Source organism: Leptodactylus fuscus, chromosome 7 (genome assembly GCF_031893055.1).
Source record: "Leptodactylus fuscus isolate aLepFus1 chromosome 7, aLepFus1.hap2, whole genome shotgun sequence".
Classification (NCBI taxonomy): domain Eukaryota; kingdom Metazoa; phylum Chordata; class Amphibia; order Anura; family Leptodactylidae; genus Leptodactylus; species Leptodactylus fuscus.
The window spans coordinates 31,981,712-31,999,097 of NC_134271.1; the positions used below are offsets into that span (position 1 = coordinate 31,981,712).

Here is a 17,386-nt window from a genome sequence, read left to right on the forward strand (position 1 = left end):
AGGCTGCTGAAAATAATTCTGTATTCTACTGAAAGGTTATTATTATAAGCCATCTAGGCCTATTTAATTATACCGTACAATGGCAACTTAGCATTTAATACCAGGTATTAAACTTTTATATATTATCGCTACTATTACCAGGATTTGGAACTGACTGCAGTAGGCGTTGTGGCTGCTGTATATAATAGAAGGAGCACCGCTCTGCCGTATCCATTACACGAGGGACACCAGCGGCGCTTTACAGACCCCAGTGCTTTTTGTTAGGTTTGGTCTAGATGCCTGTCATTTTGATAAAAAACTATTATCGTATGTAGTAACTGATGCTACAAACATATGTGGGCAAACCCTGAGAAAACCACTCGTACTGCAATTCTCTGTAAATGATACGCTTCGCTTTTTTTTTTTTTTTTTTTTAATAGCTTCACGGTAATAAAAGAACTCATGTAATCCAAGATTCCAGATTTGGCACGGTTTTTATATAGTGTTTATGGAAGCACGACACACTTTTTCAGGTGGTCACAGTTTAAGCTGAAAGGATGTTGTTTACGGCTAAGAACCAGTGCAGCAAAGATATATATATATATATATATATAAACAGCGGGGTTGGAGACGCATAGTGTTTTATTCTTCAGTGTTTTCATTGCAATTTCTCAGTTTTTCGCTGCAGACTTTCTGCCCCTATAACACCTACATGGAAAATGCCAGCGTTTCCACAGATATAAGACATGCTGCAATTTTCATAAACTCGGGTATTTTTGACAACGTACTTTTCAGCTATGGAATTTATTCAGCAGTGTGTGGAGGGGCTTCAGTCAAAAAGTCAGTGAAATGGTCACTAATTTTTCAGACAACTTAGGGTGGGTTCACACCTGCGCCCGGTCTCCGATTTCGGGTTTCCGTCTTCTGCCGAAAGAAACTGGACAGGAGATGGTAATCCGGCAGACAGTTTTCAAACCCATTCACTTTAATGGGTTTGCAAAGTGTCCGCCCGTGAGCATCTTCTGCCACTCTGCGGCAAAACAGTTTGGTTTTTTTAACCACACACAAAGTCGGACATGCAGGACTTTGTGTCCGGTTAAAAAAAAACAGTAAGGGTGCATTCACACGGAGTAACGTGGCACGTATACGCCGTGTGAGATTTTGCGGGCCGTATACGCTTCCATTGATTTCAATGGGAGCGTGGATCGTAAACGCAGCGAGCCATCAGCGGTAGTTATGCTGTATTGCAGTCCTGATATTGATAGCGGAGCATTGCACAGCCATCAGCTGAGGCCCAATCATAGGCCTGAGTGGTCCCTGACATCAGTCAAGAGGTCCAAAGAGCACAGAGCATTGTGCAGGAGCCCAGGTGTCAGGATTTGAGCCTGTGTCCTGGAGCCTTGTTCTGTGTCTCCTTGTTTGCTGAGCTATTCAGCTGGTTTAATAGTTGTCTGCTGGACTATTTTATTGAACCTACTCGTGAGGCTCATCATCTGTTAGAACCCACCCTGAGTTTACCCAGATTGGTCTGCCTATATATATGTGACACTTCCTGCTGTGTGTTAGTATTGTGTTGAGTTCACTGACTACAGGTTGTACACCCAGGAGACCTCCTTGCTGGAGATCTTCTTTCAGTTCCTTGGAACATCACCTTTGCTGGCTGCAAGCTTTCTATAGCTTCACTTCACCTCCTGAGATACGATGGACCATTTCCCTGGTCTCTACGTACCTGCTTCCAGACTGCAGCCCCCTGCGGGCTATCCGCGTGCTGTCTGCAGCCTCCTCTGCCTTACCTGACTAATGACCATTATTTTGATGGACTGTCAAAATACAGGTCAAGCCCTATTTTTGTCCATGTTCACGAATCCCTTTATGCACTTACACATATGGGTGATCCTTGGGTGCAAGGCGGCTGTGAAAAATGGGTGCACCCCGGTTGCCATATGGTCGTGTGTTAATATAATTGTATCCATCAAGACTTCTGAGAATACAGGAGCCATGGACTCTATTCGCAACAGGTTTACGGTATACTATTGATATACATGTCAGTATCGCTGCATATGTACAGTCTTTTTACTTGATCATCATTATAAAATAGTTACATATATACTCGTATATTCAGAGAAAGGTCCACAATATAGCAACAATTTTTATTTAGACAGTGCAAACATATTCTGGAACAACGGGCAATTGCACAAGCAAAACCAGACAGTACAAAGTAGCAAACAGGAATCAAAACCCTGCTCGCAAGAGCTTACAATCTAATTGGAACTAGGGGAGACGCAAAAGGTAAAAGAACTTGTTTTATACAAAGGTGCAGCCATATATTATAACTACGGTAGTGAACCTAACGCTACATGAGTTATAAGTAAAACTACGTAACACTCCTACTGAACGAGTCACATGAAAAAATAAATGGTACTAAATTAAAAAGCAAACTGTAAAATCTGTCATTTCACATTATTTATGATTGTAAAGTTTTAGACAGCATTTTTTTTTCAACTTACTCGTAAATTCTGCTTTTAGGGAAAAACGAGTCGTGTCGTTGTTTCCTATTGACAAAACATAATATACAAGTTAGAATCATTGATTATTTATCAGGAATTACAACACTTTGGTTAAGGACCCTGTTGTTGATGTACTCAGGTGTGGATGATAAAGGGGGAGAACCTATAAACAGAGTTTTATGCCGCTGTTTTTGCCACAATAACTTGAGTAAAGAATCAGCGCTGAAAATCAGACTCCCATTGAGTTCAATGGGTTCCGTATTCCACACAGAACACATTGAAATCAATGGTTAAAAATGCCTAACATTGATTTCAATGTGTACCGCGCGGAAAACGGAACCCATTGAACTCAATGGGAGTCTGATTTTCAGCGCTGATTCTTTACTCAAGTTATTGTGGCAAAAACAGCGGCATAAAACTCTGTGTGAATGCACCCTAAGGCTGCGTTTACATGGCTTTTTTTTTTTTAAAAGTTTTTTAGGGGGCATTCACACGGACGAAGTTGGCGCTGATTCTGTCACGGCAGAATCAGCGCTGATAAAAAAGCCTCCCATTGAGTTCAATGTGTTCCGCGCGGAAGACGGAACCCATTGAACTCAATGGAAGTCTTTTTATCAGTGCTTATTCTGCCGTGAGTTATCGTGCCAGAATCAGCGCCACTTTACTCAGTGTGAATCCCCTAATTCTAGATATGAGTAGTACATTTGTATTATACTAATAAACCAGGCCATTAGCATTCAGTACATAGACATGTACTGGGGGGGGGGGGCATTCCTCACAGGTTAGCGTCATCGCTGGGCGGTAAGGAATGGCGCAACTGACTGTACAGCGCTATGGACAAGTATTCCTCATTGCCCAGCTAGACTGTCAGGAATGCCCTTCTGACAGGAGGTAGAGATCAGTGCCGAGACTAACGGCACCGACATCTCTTACCCCGGGGAAAGCCAACATTGCACTGAGTCGGTTTCTACTGGTGTATAAAATCTCTAAGTCTAAATATAGGATTACATATTGCTTTTTTTTTTTTTTAAACAAAAACACATACCCAACCTGTGTAAATCCAGTCTCACACATGGATGGTACGTCTATTCTTGTATCAATTCACTTTCCTTTTTTCCAAAACTGCAACAACAAAACCTTCATGTGTGTCCTTACTGTTAAAGCACTATTAGGCTGGGGCCCAACGCGTTTTACAGTACTTGCAAAGTGGATGGGATTGGTGCAAATCCCATGCCCACTTTGCGGAAAAAAATAGCGCGTTGCGGTTTTGAAAATCACAGCATGTCAATTATATCTTCAGAAACGCCGGCCACAATGCTGTGTTTTCGTGTCGTGGCGCCCCAGCCTACAGCTTGTTTCTAAACAGGAATGTACTGCCAACAATATCGCTTTGTGAAGCCCCATTCAGTTTTCATCAGCTTGTGTAAAAGATCAATGTGAACAAGAGCTGATCACCAGCGATCACTGATCCTCCCCTGCATGGACTGTGTAATAGCTCATTTAGTATTTGACTCTTGTAGCAAATTACAGGATAACATTTGGCAGCTTCGCATAGATAAGTAACGTTAGCATAACACAAACTATTGCAAGAAATGTTTTTCCTGAGAGACCTGAGAGTTTCCTGTTATTTACATGGAGCTAAATTGGACAGGGTCACTACAGTTTAAGTGATCAGACAACTAATGTGTCAAATAGATGTTCAGAACATTCCAGATAATTTGATTTTCCGCAACTGATTTAAATTATTTCTTCAATTCTGTGGGTACCGTAATACTGATTGTAGGGTCACACTGGGATAATATTACTATCATTATTATTATATTATTGTTGTGTGGGGAGCCATAAGGGGACTTTATACTGTGTAGGGGGCTAGAAAAGGTCATTATACGTATGGTAGGAAGAGGCATTAAAGAGGACCTTTCATTGATTTGGGCACAGGCAGTTCTATATACTGCTGGAAAGCCGACAGTGCGTGAATTCAGCGCACTGTCGGCTTTCCCGATCTGTGCCCCGGGTAAAGCGCTAGCGGTGCCGATACCGTAGCTCTTTAAAGTCAGAAGGGCGTTCTTGACAGTCAGTCAGGTACGTCCTTCTCCACAGCAGTGGTACTGGCACCGCTAGCTCGTTACCCGGGGCACAGATTGGGAAAGCAGACAGTGCACTGAATTCAGCGCACTGTCGGCTTTCCAGCAGTATATAGAACTGCCTGTGCCCAAATAAATGAAAGGTCCTCTTTATATTGTGTGGGGGCCACATGAAGGTGTTATCCTGTTTGAGGAGTCACATGAGTACATTATACTTGTCATAGCTAAGACTAAGGCAAGAAAAACATTCTCGAAACGCATTTTGTTTTTATGACTGGGATCTATGTTCATGTAATGTTTTAACTTCTTTTGGATTAAAAGTTAATTTTTATACGGCACACTGGAGTGGACATTTTCTTCGGGAGGAGAGGAAGTGCCTGGATTTGTCCTGACACTGAGAGCCTTGTGATACGGTACAGTGTTTTTTTTTTTTTGTTTTTTTTTAGGTGATTCGTGTGGATGGTAGTAAGCCACACGTACAGTTAGTATTTTTTGTTTAGTTAGCACTCAGATGAGCAGGATTTTGTTTGGCGTTCGTCTGCCTTAAATTAAAGGGATCCTATCATTTAAACTCAATTTTTTTCTCCCTGGCAGCCACAAGAAAATGGCCGCTTCTTGTGGCCGGCGGGCATGCACAGTCGTCTTTGCCCTAGGCCTAGAAGTTTGAAGCCAATCCCCGGAAGAAGACACGTGAAGACCCTGTTCCTGAAGAAGATGGAGGCGGCCCTGGACAATTCTATCGCATCACTGGGGACGCCCCCGATGCTGTTTGATCGCTGGGGCCCGCCCCCAGTGCTGCGAGAGAACTCATTTGCATACCGGCGAAAACCAGGATTTCTACGGAACGGAGGCGCAGAGAAGACATCTAAAGGTAGGAGAAGAATAGCCTTTCTTAAGGCTATTCCTACGTGATAGGCAGAAAAAATTGAGTTTAAATGATAGGATCCCTTTAAGGCTGTATTTTATTTTGCTAATTTTTGTGCCTGACGTAAAGATTTATTTATTTTGCTGTTTTTCTTAAATAAACCACTTTGCTGCAAGATCTGTGTCCCTGTTTCTGACTGGTTGGGTCCACATCACTGCTTCTACCAAGCTACGTTCCCCACAATACGCTGTAGATATATATTTTACAACGTGTATCTGTATGGGTGTGGCAGATTATACTTTCCTATACAACAAAAAAAAAGGTATGCAAAGAATTCAAGCCCAGTGTCTGCCAAAGGACACTCTTTTGGCGTATGCTGAGGGCGTAGAGGCCTATGCACATTTTTGTTTTGTATGTCGGAAGTTTTCCTGCCGCACATACTACTGTAAATGTATGCCAAGCAAAATCTGAAACAAAAACATAACCTTTCCTCAATGTGTGGCCTGAGCCTAAGGCTATCCGCACATGATTGAGGTTCACCTGCATCCTAGTTATCATTGATGGGACAGAACAGTAGGTCTTTGGGAAGCAGCAACTCCCAGCATCATACATAGCTTTATTGCTAAGAGCCCTGATCCCTGCATGAAGTTGAAGCCAATAAATCCGGCTAACACACTGACCGAGTCGCGGCAGCTAGCCTTAGAAAGGTTTTTTTTTTTTTTTTTTAATTCAAGTTCAGTGTAGCCATATAAAGGTTACTGTATAGTGTGGTATTATATATCAGCTGTGATCGGGCTACAGATCTGGGGTTTGACATACTGCAATAGCCAGGCGAAGCGAAATCACAAACTATTTGCTACTCATAATGTTCTATTGGATGTATGATAAAACGTTACCTATTTTTAGGGTATCCTAATGAATATGTACACCTAAGGGCTAGTTCATACGTGTACAAGATGTTAAGGATTTTGGTCAGAAAAAAATAGCTCCGGACACCGTCTGGTGGGTTTTGACGTTTTTTTACGTGTTTTTTGATGTGTTGCAGTTTTTCTACCTAAATGATCTGTTTTGTTAACACCATATGATTCCACCTCAAAATCCGCGTCATTTTGCCCTGTATGAACTAGCAATTACAGTGCCATGCACATGGGAAAATCTGGGTCAGTGATTTAGGATGTTGGGGTTCCCTGCCTTCTCGGGTTTATACTGGATGTTCTACAGACAATGAAGCCAGGGACAGGCCGGGACTTCTAACATAATTTGGGCCTGGGTTCCCCCATGTGCAAGGGGCCTATATGCTTTGATAAGTGAAAAGTTAAAGTTAAGGTGCAGTGACTCTGTTTATAGCCATCTACATAACTCCAGGAGAATTCTGTGCCTAATATGCAGTCGTCTGGTACAGTGTTGGAGGGTAGAGGCTTTATTTATAGCAATCACTTGAAAATGACTGCCTGTCTGAATAAGGACCTCTGTGTTTCCAGAGTAATTTACTTGAAGCGTATCTAACCTTTAATGCACTTTGTGTAAATCAATAGTACGGAGTGTGTACATGAGGAATAACACTATTACTGACCAATGGATTTTTAAACAGTTTTGCCCTCTGCAGGCTATATCCGTACAAGCTTTGTTTCTACAAATATTTGTGAAGTTCACCACCCTCCTATAGGGACATGAGTATGATTTTTTTTTAATTTATTTATTTTTTTACCATCTCCGGCCTGTAACAAAAAATATTTTTTTTAGCCCGAATAACCTGTGTGCCAGGAGCTTCAAGTTATGGGTTTCCAAGTGTCTGCATGCAAGCTTACATCATCAAGCGCAATCCCAATTGTCAGATGGAGTGATGTAAAGTGCTCTGTGCAGTGACATGTGTGGAATGATAGATCGTGCTTCTCCATCTTACAGGTTATGGAATGACTCTGGATTTGGCGAATAACAGGGGAATGGTACCTGCCTGACTGCATTGTGCCAACTATAAAGTTTGGTGGAGGAAGGATAATGCCATAAGGTTGGTTATATTCAGAGAAATATTAGTGGGGTGTCCAGTTATTTTTTTTTCTTATGACCTATTCTTTTGGGGGTCTGATGATGAGGACTCCCTCTAATCAGCTGTTTCCGGGGACTGTGGCGTGCTCGTGTGCGTCATGACTCCTTCACTATTCATATTGCCCGCTGTTTGTTTCATGGTTGTTGGACAATGTGATTATAGAAGAGTCAATTCCCAGAAGAGTGTAAGTGGTTTCAGCTGCAGAGAGGAAACAACTCAATTTTAATGGTTATGGATTTAGAGGTATATATGTAGGTATAATTACTATTCATTATATGTTTATATCAAGCCCATAGGGGGTTTCATCGAACCGCCAACTTCTTCCTCCCCTTGTGAACCATATGGTGTTAACAAAACAGATCTTTTGTTTGCCAAAGCTCATAGAATTTAGAACTAAATAGATACATCCGGGCAACTCTCTAGTCACAGTAGCCATGGATTGGGGATTCAGGGACCTCATTCTGGAGATAGGTGCCAGGCAATCCTATGGATATATTTATAAATATCAAAAATGGGAAATCTCTTACTTTTGCAGATAGGTTATTGGTAAAAAAAAAATAGGAAAAAATTATTTTGAGCCCTAGAGCCCCTTCAAAGGACCTACTGCTGTTTATATTCTAGCCAAGTCTTGTGTCGTCCGAGCCATAATGGTGCACAGCTGTTTTGCTACAAGAAAGGGGACTACATAGTGTTAGGGTAAGTTCACACGTAGCTTTTTGGATCGGAATCCGATCCAAAAGCCGGGTAGCCGCGACTGAAAGTCGATGCGCTGCACCGGCATCCAGCCGCACGCTCCGCGCTCCAATGAATGGGCCTAGTCCAGAGGAGGGAGTGTCTTCAGGCCGAATTGTGAGGCAACTCGGCCTGAAGAATGAACATCTTGCTTCTTTTTTCCGGGAGCCGGAAGAAACGGCTCACGGAAAAAGCTCCTGAGCGGCTCCCATTGATTTCAATGGGAGCCGTTTTTTAGGTCAGGCTTTTGAGGCGATTATGGCCTCAAAACCCTGAACAAAAAACTCCATTTTGAACTTACCCTCAGGGTAGCAGCACATGACCATGTTTCACCCAGATTGAACTTGAAGAGGCTTGAACTTTGCGCTGGGTACAGGACTTCTAGCAGCATAGTTATATATGATGGTAGGAGTTCCTGCCTCCCAACGACATACTGGCCCGTACAGAAATTGCTTTTGCATGTTGGTGGTTGAGAAAGATAGCAGCTGTCCAAACAGCAATCTAATACTGCAGGAAAGCATAGCTCCTTATTCCTCATTAAGATTACTATTTTTAAGACTTACCGTATATGCTCGAGTATAAGCCGACCCAAATATAAGCCGAGTATAAGTCCCTAATTTTACCATAAAAAAACTGGGAAAACCTATTGACTCGAGTATATTTTCACCATAAAAACTGTACTGGAAAAGTCGGCTTATACTCGAGAATATACGGTACATTCTCTTTCAGGTGTACCGCTCAACACATTGGCATTGCACAACGTAAATGAAAGTCATGGACTGCCTTGTCTAAAGACTCTACGATGCACACTTACTACACTGGTATAGAAGTGAAAGTTGGGATATGATCAAACTCCTGCTGTAATGGGTAGGAATTGAAAAACCTTTTGATCCTGGCTGTTCAACAAAAAGGTCAACAGTGATGATATGAAGACACTGAGAACGCCACATTGTGAACTGGATGAATGCTTAGTTCCCATGGCAAGCAATCACATAAGGCTGGGCCATGAACAAAAACAATATTAAACTTGGATGAACGTCTAATCCTGAGAACAGACAATGGTATGAGGCGTACTCTATGTACACAACTACACTGGACTCACCTGAGGTGGCTGAAGTTTCCGCCATGGCGGCTATTCCTGAAAGAAACAAAAACAGGTTTAACTCTAAGTTGGGTAAAATGACCATATTTTTCTTACTACAGGATGACAAGACTATAGGGCAGATACAGATTTAGGCCTCATGCACACACGTTTGCCTGAGTTGATGGAGTTTCAATGTTTTAACAGAAAGCACTAGGACGTCCTCTGAATACCTTTCATCCTGCATTCATTTACATAGGGGGTTCCTTTCTGTTCCGGTGTCACAGAGCTGGATAGGACATTCTCCATATTCCATAAAATGGAACAGAACATTGGAACTCCTCTCCGACTACAATTTAACCCCACAGTCTAATAGTACGTCAAGACCACAGCCTCATTTATCAAAACCAATATGTGTCACTTTATATGGCAATAACTTTGAGACGCTTTAAACTTACTTAGTCATTTTGAGATTTTATTTTCCGTCATACATTGTACTTCATGTGAGTGATAAACATTAATCAATATGTTTGTACTGTCAGAGTCTGAGGTTACTAGGTGGGGTGGCATAGACACACAAGTCCAGTTTCTTTAGTCCAAAACAAAGGTAGAGTTTATTTTCACTCAAAAATATAGTGCAGCAACAAAAGGAAACAATACAAAAATAAATACCTGCCCGGCTAGGCTCTAACTAAACATAGAATAGGTTACCTCACCTAGAATAACAGAAATAAAAAAGCCAGTAGGATCATTCAGGACACAGCTCCAAAAATATGATCTCTCTGTTGACTTCTCCAGCCAAGCTCTGTCCAAAGTCTGCTGCTGGAGCTGGCTTAAGCTCCCTTGATGAGCCTTAATGACTCTCTGCAGCTGAGTTGCTGCCTGAACATCCCCAAAGTGTGGACTGGAGGGGGGTGGAATGACAGGTCTCACTACCAATCCTACCTGTCATTCCTAAAAATCCAGCCCAATATTGAGCATTTACCAAAATGCTCAGACGACGAAAGTTGTCTGCTGAGAACAAACATTCCTTCTGGAGTTTTCTCATCTCACCCACCTTAGTAGTCTGGGTGAGATGTACACCCACTCCATTACCTGACCAGCCACCGGCTTACATCATTTATTGGTGCCATATTTTGTAGACTATACCTTCATACTCCGCTCAATACTCACCCTCACTACACCCACGTCACTTTATCCCCAAAATTATCATTACAACAAGGCCTTAAAAAAGAAAAAGCACCCTATAGTTTGTCTGGGTGGTGGCTCTATTGTTCTGCAAGGACATACCCATAAGCCCGTTACACAATTCATGTCATAATTTCGTGCAGCTGCAGGATGGGGGACCTGATTGTTACTACAGCTGGAGCTCCTCTAGAGAAGGCAGGGATGGTTTATTACCTTCCCAATCATTGTGTATACCACGTTCAATACTCATATAGACAGCTACAGGCGTCATTATGGTCATTATGACGCTGGCAGCCAGGACGTACTATGACATCATGTGTCACCAAGGGATTACGCACTTGAAAAAGGTTGGCCAACCCGAAATGCGCTCTGTGTTTGAACAAAGAATTGACTTGGACCAGCGTGCCTCCTACCATCTTCTTTGTCTACCCTTGGATGGCTAACGGATTAAAGGCAGTCTGTCAACAGAACGCAGCATATCAACCCAGCCCGCAGATACATAGGTTAGGGATTACTGAATCCAACAATGTTTTTCCCTTGGGAATTTGTACCTCTGTTGGTGATACAGTGGGGCAAAAAAGTATTTAGTCAGTCACCAATAGTGCAAGTTCCACCACTTAAAAAGATGAGAGGCGTCTGTAATTTACATCATAGGTAGACCTCAACTATGAGAGACAAAATGAGAAAACAAATACAGAAAATCACATTGTCTGATTTTGTAAGAATTTTTTTTTCAAATTATGGTGGAAAATAAGTATTTGATCACCTACAAAAAAATCAAGATTTCTGGCTCTCACAGACCTGTAACTTCTTCTTTAAGAGTCTCCTCTTTCCTCCACTCATTACCTGTAGTAATGGCATCTGTTTAAACTTGTTATCAGTATAAAAAGACACCTGTGCACACCCTCAAACAGTCAGACTCCAAACTCCACTATGTGAAGACCAAAGAGCTGTCAAAGGACACCAGAAACAAAATTGTAGCCCTGCACCAGGCTGGGAAGACTGAATCTGCAATAGGCAACCAGCTTGGATTGAAGAAATCATCTGTGGGAGCAATAATTAGAAAATGGAAGACATACAAGACCACTGATAATCTCCCTCGATCTGGTGCTCCACACAAAATCTCACCCCGTGGGGTCAAAATGATCACAAGAACGGTGAGCAAAAATCCCAGAACCACGCGGGGGGACCTAGTGAATGAACTGCAGAGAGCTGGGACCAATGTAACAAAGCCTACCATCAGTAACACACTACGCCGCCAGGGACTCAGATCCTGCAGTGCCAGACGTGTCCCACTGCTTAAGCCAGTACATGTCCGGGCCCATCTGAAGTTTGCTAGAGAGCATTTGGGTGATCCAGAAGAGTATTGGGAGAATGTCCTATGGTCTGATGAAACCAAACTGGAACTGTTTGGTAGAAACACAACTTTTCGTGTTTGGAGGAAAAAGAATACTGAGTTGCATCCATCAAACACCATACCTACTGTAAAGCATGGGGGTGGAAACATCATGCTTTGGGGCTGTTTCTCTGCAAAGGGGCCAGGACGACTGATCCGGGTACATGAAAGAATGAATGGGGCCATGTATCGTGAGATTTTGAGTGCAAACCTCCTTCCATCAGCAAGGGCATTGAAGATGAAACGTGGCTGGGTCTTTCAACATGACAATGATCCCAAGCCCACCGCCAGGGCAACGAAGGAGTGGCTTTGTAAGAAGCATTTCAAGGTCCTGGAGTGGCCTAGCCAGTCTCCAGATCTCAACCCTATAGAAAACCTTTGGAGGGAGTTGAAAGTCCGTGTTGCCAAGCGACAGCCCCAAAACATCACTGCTCTAGAGGAGATCTGCATGGAGGAATGGGCCAACATACCAACAACACTGTGTGCCAACCTTGTGAAGACTTACAGAAAACGTTTGACCTCTGTCACTGCCAACAAAGGATATAGAACAAAGTATTGAGATGAAATTTTGTTACTGACCAAATACTTATTTTCCACCATAATTTGCAAATAAATTCTTACAAAATCAGACAATGTGATTTTCTGGATTTGTTTTCTCATTTTGTCTCTCATACTTGAGGTCTACCTATGATGTAAATTACAGACACCTCATCTTTTTAAGTGGTGGAACTTGCACTATTGGTGACTGACTAAATACTTTTTTGCCCCACTGTATATTGTTGTTAGAGGTAGATGCCAATGATTTCATGGTCCTAAGAGCTCATTTGCATATTGACAAAAACAAAAAGGAGGCAAAGATTCACAAGGTGACACTAACCTATCAGTGGGGCTAAAGTCCCTTTAAAGTCAATGTTTTATTTAATATATACTGTCTCACACAGTTTTGATTCCGCTCGGAAGGAGTCCACATGAGGACCCCCCAGACGGAATACAATCGCAACTGCAAGCGCAAACTGCTCGAATCACTGTGCAGGCAGTGCGCGGCAAGCACACGGACCCTATTATAGTCTATAGGGTCCATGCGCTTTAACTGCTCATTGCTTGCAGTTGCGATTATATTCCGTCCGGGGGGGTCCTCATGTGGACTCCTTCCGGATGGAATCCAAACACTAGTGTGAATCGACCCTTAGACCTTAAAATTCAAGTGTAACTAATTTATTCCTTCTTTTCTAATTATTAGTAAATAAAAAATACCACCAAGTTCTTTCTATGATCAGGCAGAGCACTTTAGGCTGGGTTCACATACTTAAGGCTGGCCTTACACCAACGCAAGTTAAATCCGCAAATGGTCTGCAATTGTGGGTTCTCAATTACAGACCATTTGTGGACACATTGTATTCAGTGTGACCTCTTACACCACCGGATATTTTATCTGTGGTGTGTCGTGCCGTGACCGGGGTTCGTATTGAATACCACAGGTCCACGGGCATCACGGCACAGACTGTTTTTGACATCTGGACTTTGCGGATGGACACGGATGTCTGCGGAAGAGTGAAATTAGTTTTGTTGACCAGCAAATTGCGAACTGCAAAAAACACTATTGTCGTGTAAGACCAGCCTAAGGATCCATTCACATGGAGTAAACGCTTTATAACCCACTAGCAATACCCGCGACTTCGTCCGCGGCCCCCTTCCCCCATAGGCAAGTCACCTGCAGTGCGGGCCAGGACACCCCCCCCCCCTGCGGCAGCTGCGTACCCAGTCCCCCCATTTTGCCCCACGGGCGACCTGGAACCCGCTTCCCACGTGGCCTCGCACACCTCACTCGCCACCCCAACTTGCCCTGACCTCCTGAAAGGCGCCCCCGGCCTCCCAACCTCCCTCTCTCCCAAATGGGACTCCGCAACCCTATGCTCCCCCACCCCCCAACTGTGAGGCCAGCTTTCCACGCCAACCCCTCCCGAGCCCGGTCCCCACTTCCTCCCTCCGGAGGCCGAACTCCCCCCCCCCCCCTGTGACCCCTGGCCTACCCCTTTCCCCCGTGACCTCGGCCTCCCCCTCCGTTTTCCCCCCTGGCAGCCGCGATCCCGGTCCCCCCCACGACCTAGGGTCCTGGGGGGTATAAGGTGTGGAGACTGTGTAGGCTGACTCACCATGTCCATGCTGGGGAGGCATGTGTGCCGTGTCAAGCACAGCAGCCGGCATGAGCTTGTCCCCCCGCAGATGGCTGTTCGGCAGGCTATAGAGTGCTCTCCGCGGCACGGGTGGTAGTGCGGCCGCGTACTGTGTCGGCTTCGGGCCCTGTTCACCCGGCTGGCATAGCAGTGGCGGGCTGAAGCTGCGGGCAGCCGCCTTGATGTTTGTCACGTACTGGATGATTGGCCCCGCCCACTCTTCCCTGGCAACGTATGGGGCCGCTATGCTGTCTCCGCGGCCCGCCCACACACTGGCGTGCACCAATAGGAGGCCCGCCGGCTTGCTGCACTGACATCATATGAGGTCCTGCACGGAGTCGGGCACAACTTTAGCCGGTCGCGGTGGCGAGTTCGGGGGACTGTGCAAGATGGCAAGTAGCCTATGACTCCTTCCTGCACAATCTGTAGGCATGTGTGAAATTTCAGACCAATCCATTCAGCCGTTTGGCTGTGATTGAGGAACAAACATCCAAACTCACAAACAAAAAAACTTTCACATTTAGTAAGGATAAGGATTGATTTAAATGTGTAGTGTGCGTAAGCCAGCACCCATTGAAGTCAATGGGTGCTGGCTTTTGAAGCGCCTCGCTCTGACAAGTGTTTACGTGTCTAAATGAGCGGCGCGTTACTCCGTGGGAACGGAGCCTTATGAGTGCTCTGCCCAGTCAATACAGAAGATTTTTCCTTGTAACAAAGTGCATTTTATAACTTGCAAATATGGTGTAAACTTTTTATCAGTTATTTTGTCAAAACTGAACAAGAAGAAAATGCACCAGAACACAAGGCTTTGCTTCAAATGTAGAAAGATGTATTGTAACCACTGCAATACAGGAGGAAGTTTTACACGGATGGTCAGTGCCACATTCTGTCCATGTCTAGAACTCTTAAAAGAAAATCAGTCCAGCAGGTCTTGTTTATCTCCATACATCAGCTGCTTTAGCAGAAAGGGTGTGACATGAAAGGGAGTAGTTTATTTTTGTCTGCAAGAGGGGGAAGAAGGTGGGGGAGGTAAAAATAGGAAAAGGATGACATCATAGCGTGTATTGTTTCATTTTTGTATTTGTATTATAAAGAATACTTCATACTGTATGTTACTGGGATGGCACAGCTTACAGTCTGTATAGGCCGGGCATTTAACCCATCAGTTGCAGTGGTTTGATAGTGACCAGGAAAGCTAAACAATCCAAAGTACCAATAAATTGCAGATAAAGGCCCACTGAAGTCTTATCCTACAGCAGCAGGAACAGTGGTATCACAGCAGAGGCAGCAGCCGGCTTTCCTGTGCACATGGAACATCCCGCACAGTGTTGAGCTGGCTGCAGTTTTTTTTTTAGGGAAGCCTTATTTTCGGGAAGGGGGGGGGGTGCCTTATATTAGGCAATTTAACAAAACCTCCCCCCATGCCTTACTTTCGGTGGATGTCTTCTTTTCGGGGAAACATGGTATGTAACAGCACAGAATTCTTGTTCTTTTCCCCTTTGCCGCTCCCCATGCCTTGGTTGAATACGACAGATGTAACCATATTCTGACACCCAGAACTTTTTTGGTTTCCCATTGTCAAAGTCGTAGAAGGGCTTGTTTTTTGCAAGGCAAACTGTAGTTTTTTTATAATACAATTTTAGATACAACATTTTGATCACTTTTTATTTTATTTTAGGGGGCTGATATGACCAAGAAACAGAAACTCCTGCGCTCTGGTTCAAAGAGCTGCTCAGAAGTTACAGCATTCATGTGCTGGAGCTTCAATTACTTTTCATTGGTCTTTGTGGTCTCCTTGTCCGCAGAAGTTTAACCAATTGCAGAAGTTCAAGTTAACTCTGCTATATCTATATATCTACATACGTCTGACAAATTTATGCCAAAAGAACCCTAGCTAATGAAAGTCCATGTGCACTTAATGTGTATTTGTCATACAATTTCCCTACCGTACATGCCAAACATGTGGACTTGTTTGTGTACCAAGGTACACAAGAAGTGTAAGAGTCTGAGCCTTCGTTATGGTGGTCACTGGCCGTGTTATACACCACAGTTTGACACTTTTGAATACTGTATGGGTATTTTTTTTTTTTTTAATAAGTTTGTACACCTTGCGGTTTTTTTTTTACTATTTTATTAGCCCTCCTAGGGGGGCTTGAACATGCAATCAGTTAATTGCAAATCTCATAGACAGCAATACAACTGTATTGCACTCTATGGGAGATTGCTATAACAAGCCTTGGAGCCTTCATAAAGCTCCCAGCTGTCAGAAGAACAGGTTGTCTCCAGCGAACTTGCTATGTGTGAGCCATCCTGTAGTGGGACTGGCCCCGGAGGCCATTGTTTAATCCTTGGGTGTGGTGTCCAGACCTGCAATCACAGTGAACTATGCATAGCTATGGCGGCCACCAGCTTTAGGGTAAGTTCACACAGAGATTTTGGTCAGGATTTTGAGGCCGTATCCGCCTCAAAATCCTGACCAAAAAGACAGCTCCCATTGAAATCAATGGGAGCCGCTCAGGTGTTTTTTCCAAGAGCCGGTTTGTTCTGGCTCCTGGAAAAAGAAGTGAGATGCTCATTCCTCAGGCCGTCTCGCCTCGCGATTCGGCCTGAAAGCACTGCCTCCTCTGGACTAGGCCCATTCATTGGGCCTAATCCGGAGCGGAGTGCGCGGCTGGATGTCGTTGCAGTGCACCGGCTTTCAGTCGCAGATAGCCGGTCTTTGGTCCAGAACCTGAGGTGGCCTCCGCCTCAGGTTCCGGACCAAAACAACCTGTCTGAACTTACCCTTAAAGACCCGGCATCCACTGTACTGTTACATAATAATAATACATAATAGTACGGTGGATGTCAGGAAGGGGTTAAGCCAACAGCTGCTAAAATGCCATTACAAACAGAAACAGGTATTTGAAGCTGCTAATGCCTCTGGAGTCCCACAAACCTCAAGGCGGAGGATCCTCCAGGGACTTGCAGTTGTGCATAAACCTTTTATTCAGCCCACCCCAACAGTGCTCACAAATAGAACCGGTTGTAGTGGGCCCAGATATACATGAAGACTAATTCTGAAACAGTCTGGTTTGGAAATCGCAGAATGTCAATTATACCTACGGAAACGCCAGCACTTTCCCTATAGGCACATTTGAAGCAGAAAGTCTGCAGAGGAAAAATTTCCAACTCTAACAAAATGAAGGCAGTGCCACCTAGTAAAGGCTAAAGGTCATGTTGGTGGAGATGGTGAAAGGACCTCTTTAAGATGCTCATACGCGCGTATCACATTGAAAGCAATAGGTAAAAAAGCCTCCCATTGAGTTCAATGGGTAGCGGGTGTAAGACCAA

General features: G+C 44.0%; 1 protein-coding gene across 1 annotated transcript in view; it reads right to left on the reverse strand.

Moving 5' to 3' along the window:
* Positions 1-17,386, reverse strand: part of LOC142213268 (transmembrane protein 272-like) — a 35,804-nt gene that overhangs the window by 14,856 nt on the left and 3,562 nt on the right. Inside the window, exons 2-3 of the mRNA XM_075281570.1 lie at positions 9,317-9,352; positions 2,487-2,531 (exon numbers count right to left, since the gene is read on the reverse strand). Of these exons, the coding sequence (XP_075137671.1) occupies positions 2,487-2,531; positions 9,317-9,341 (70 nt within the window). The 5' untranslated portion in view covers positions 9,342-9,352. The remainder of the gene's footprint in view (positions 1-2,486; positions 2,532-9,316; positions 9,353-17,386) is intronic.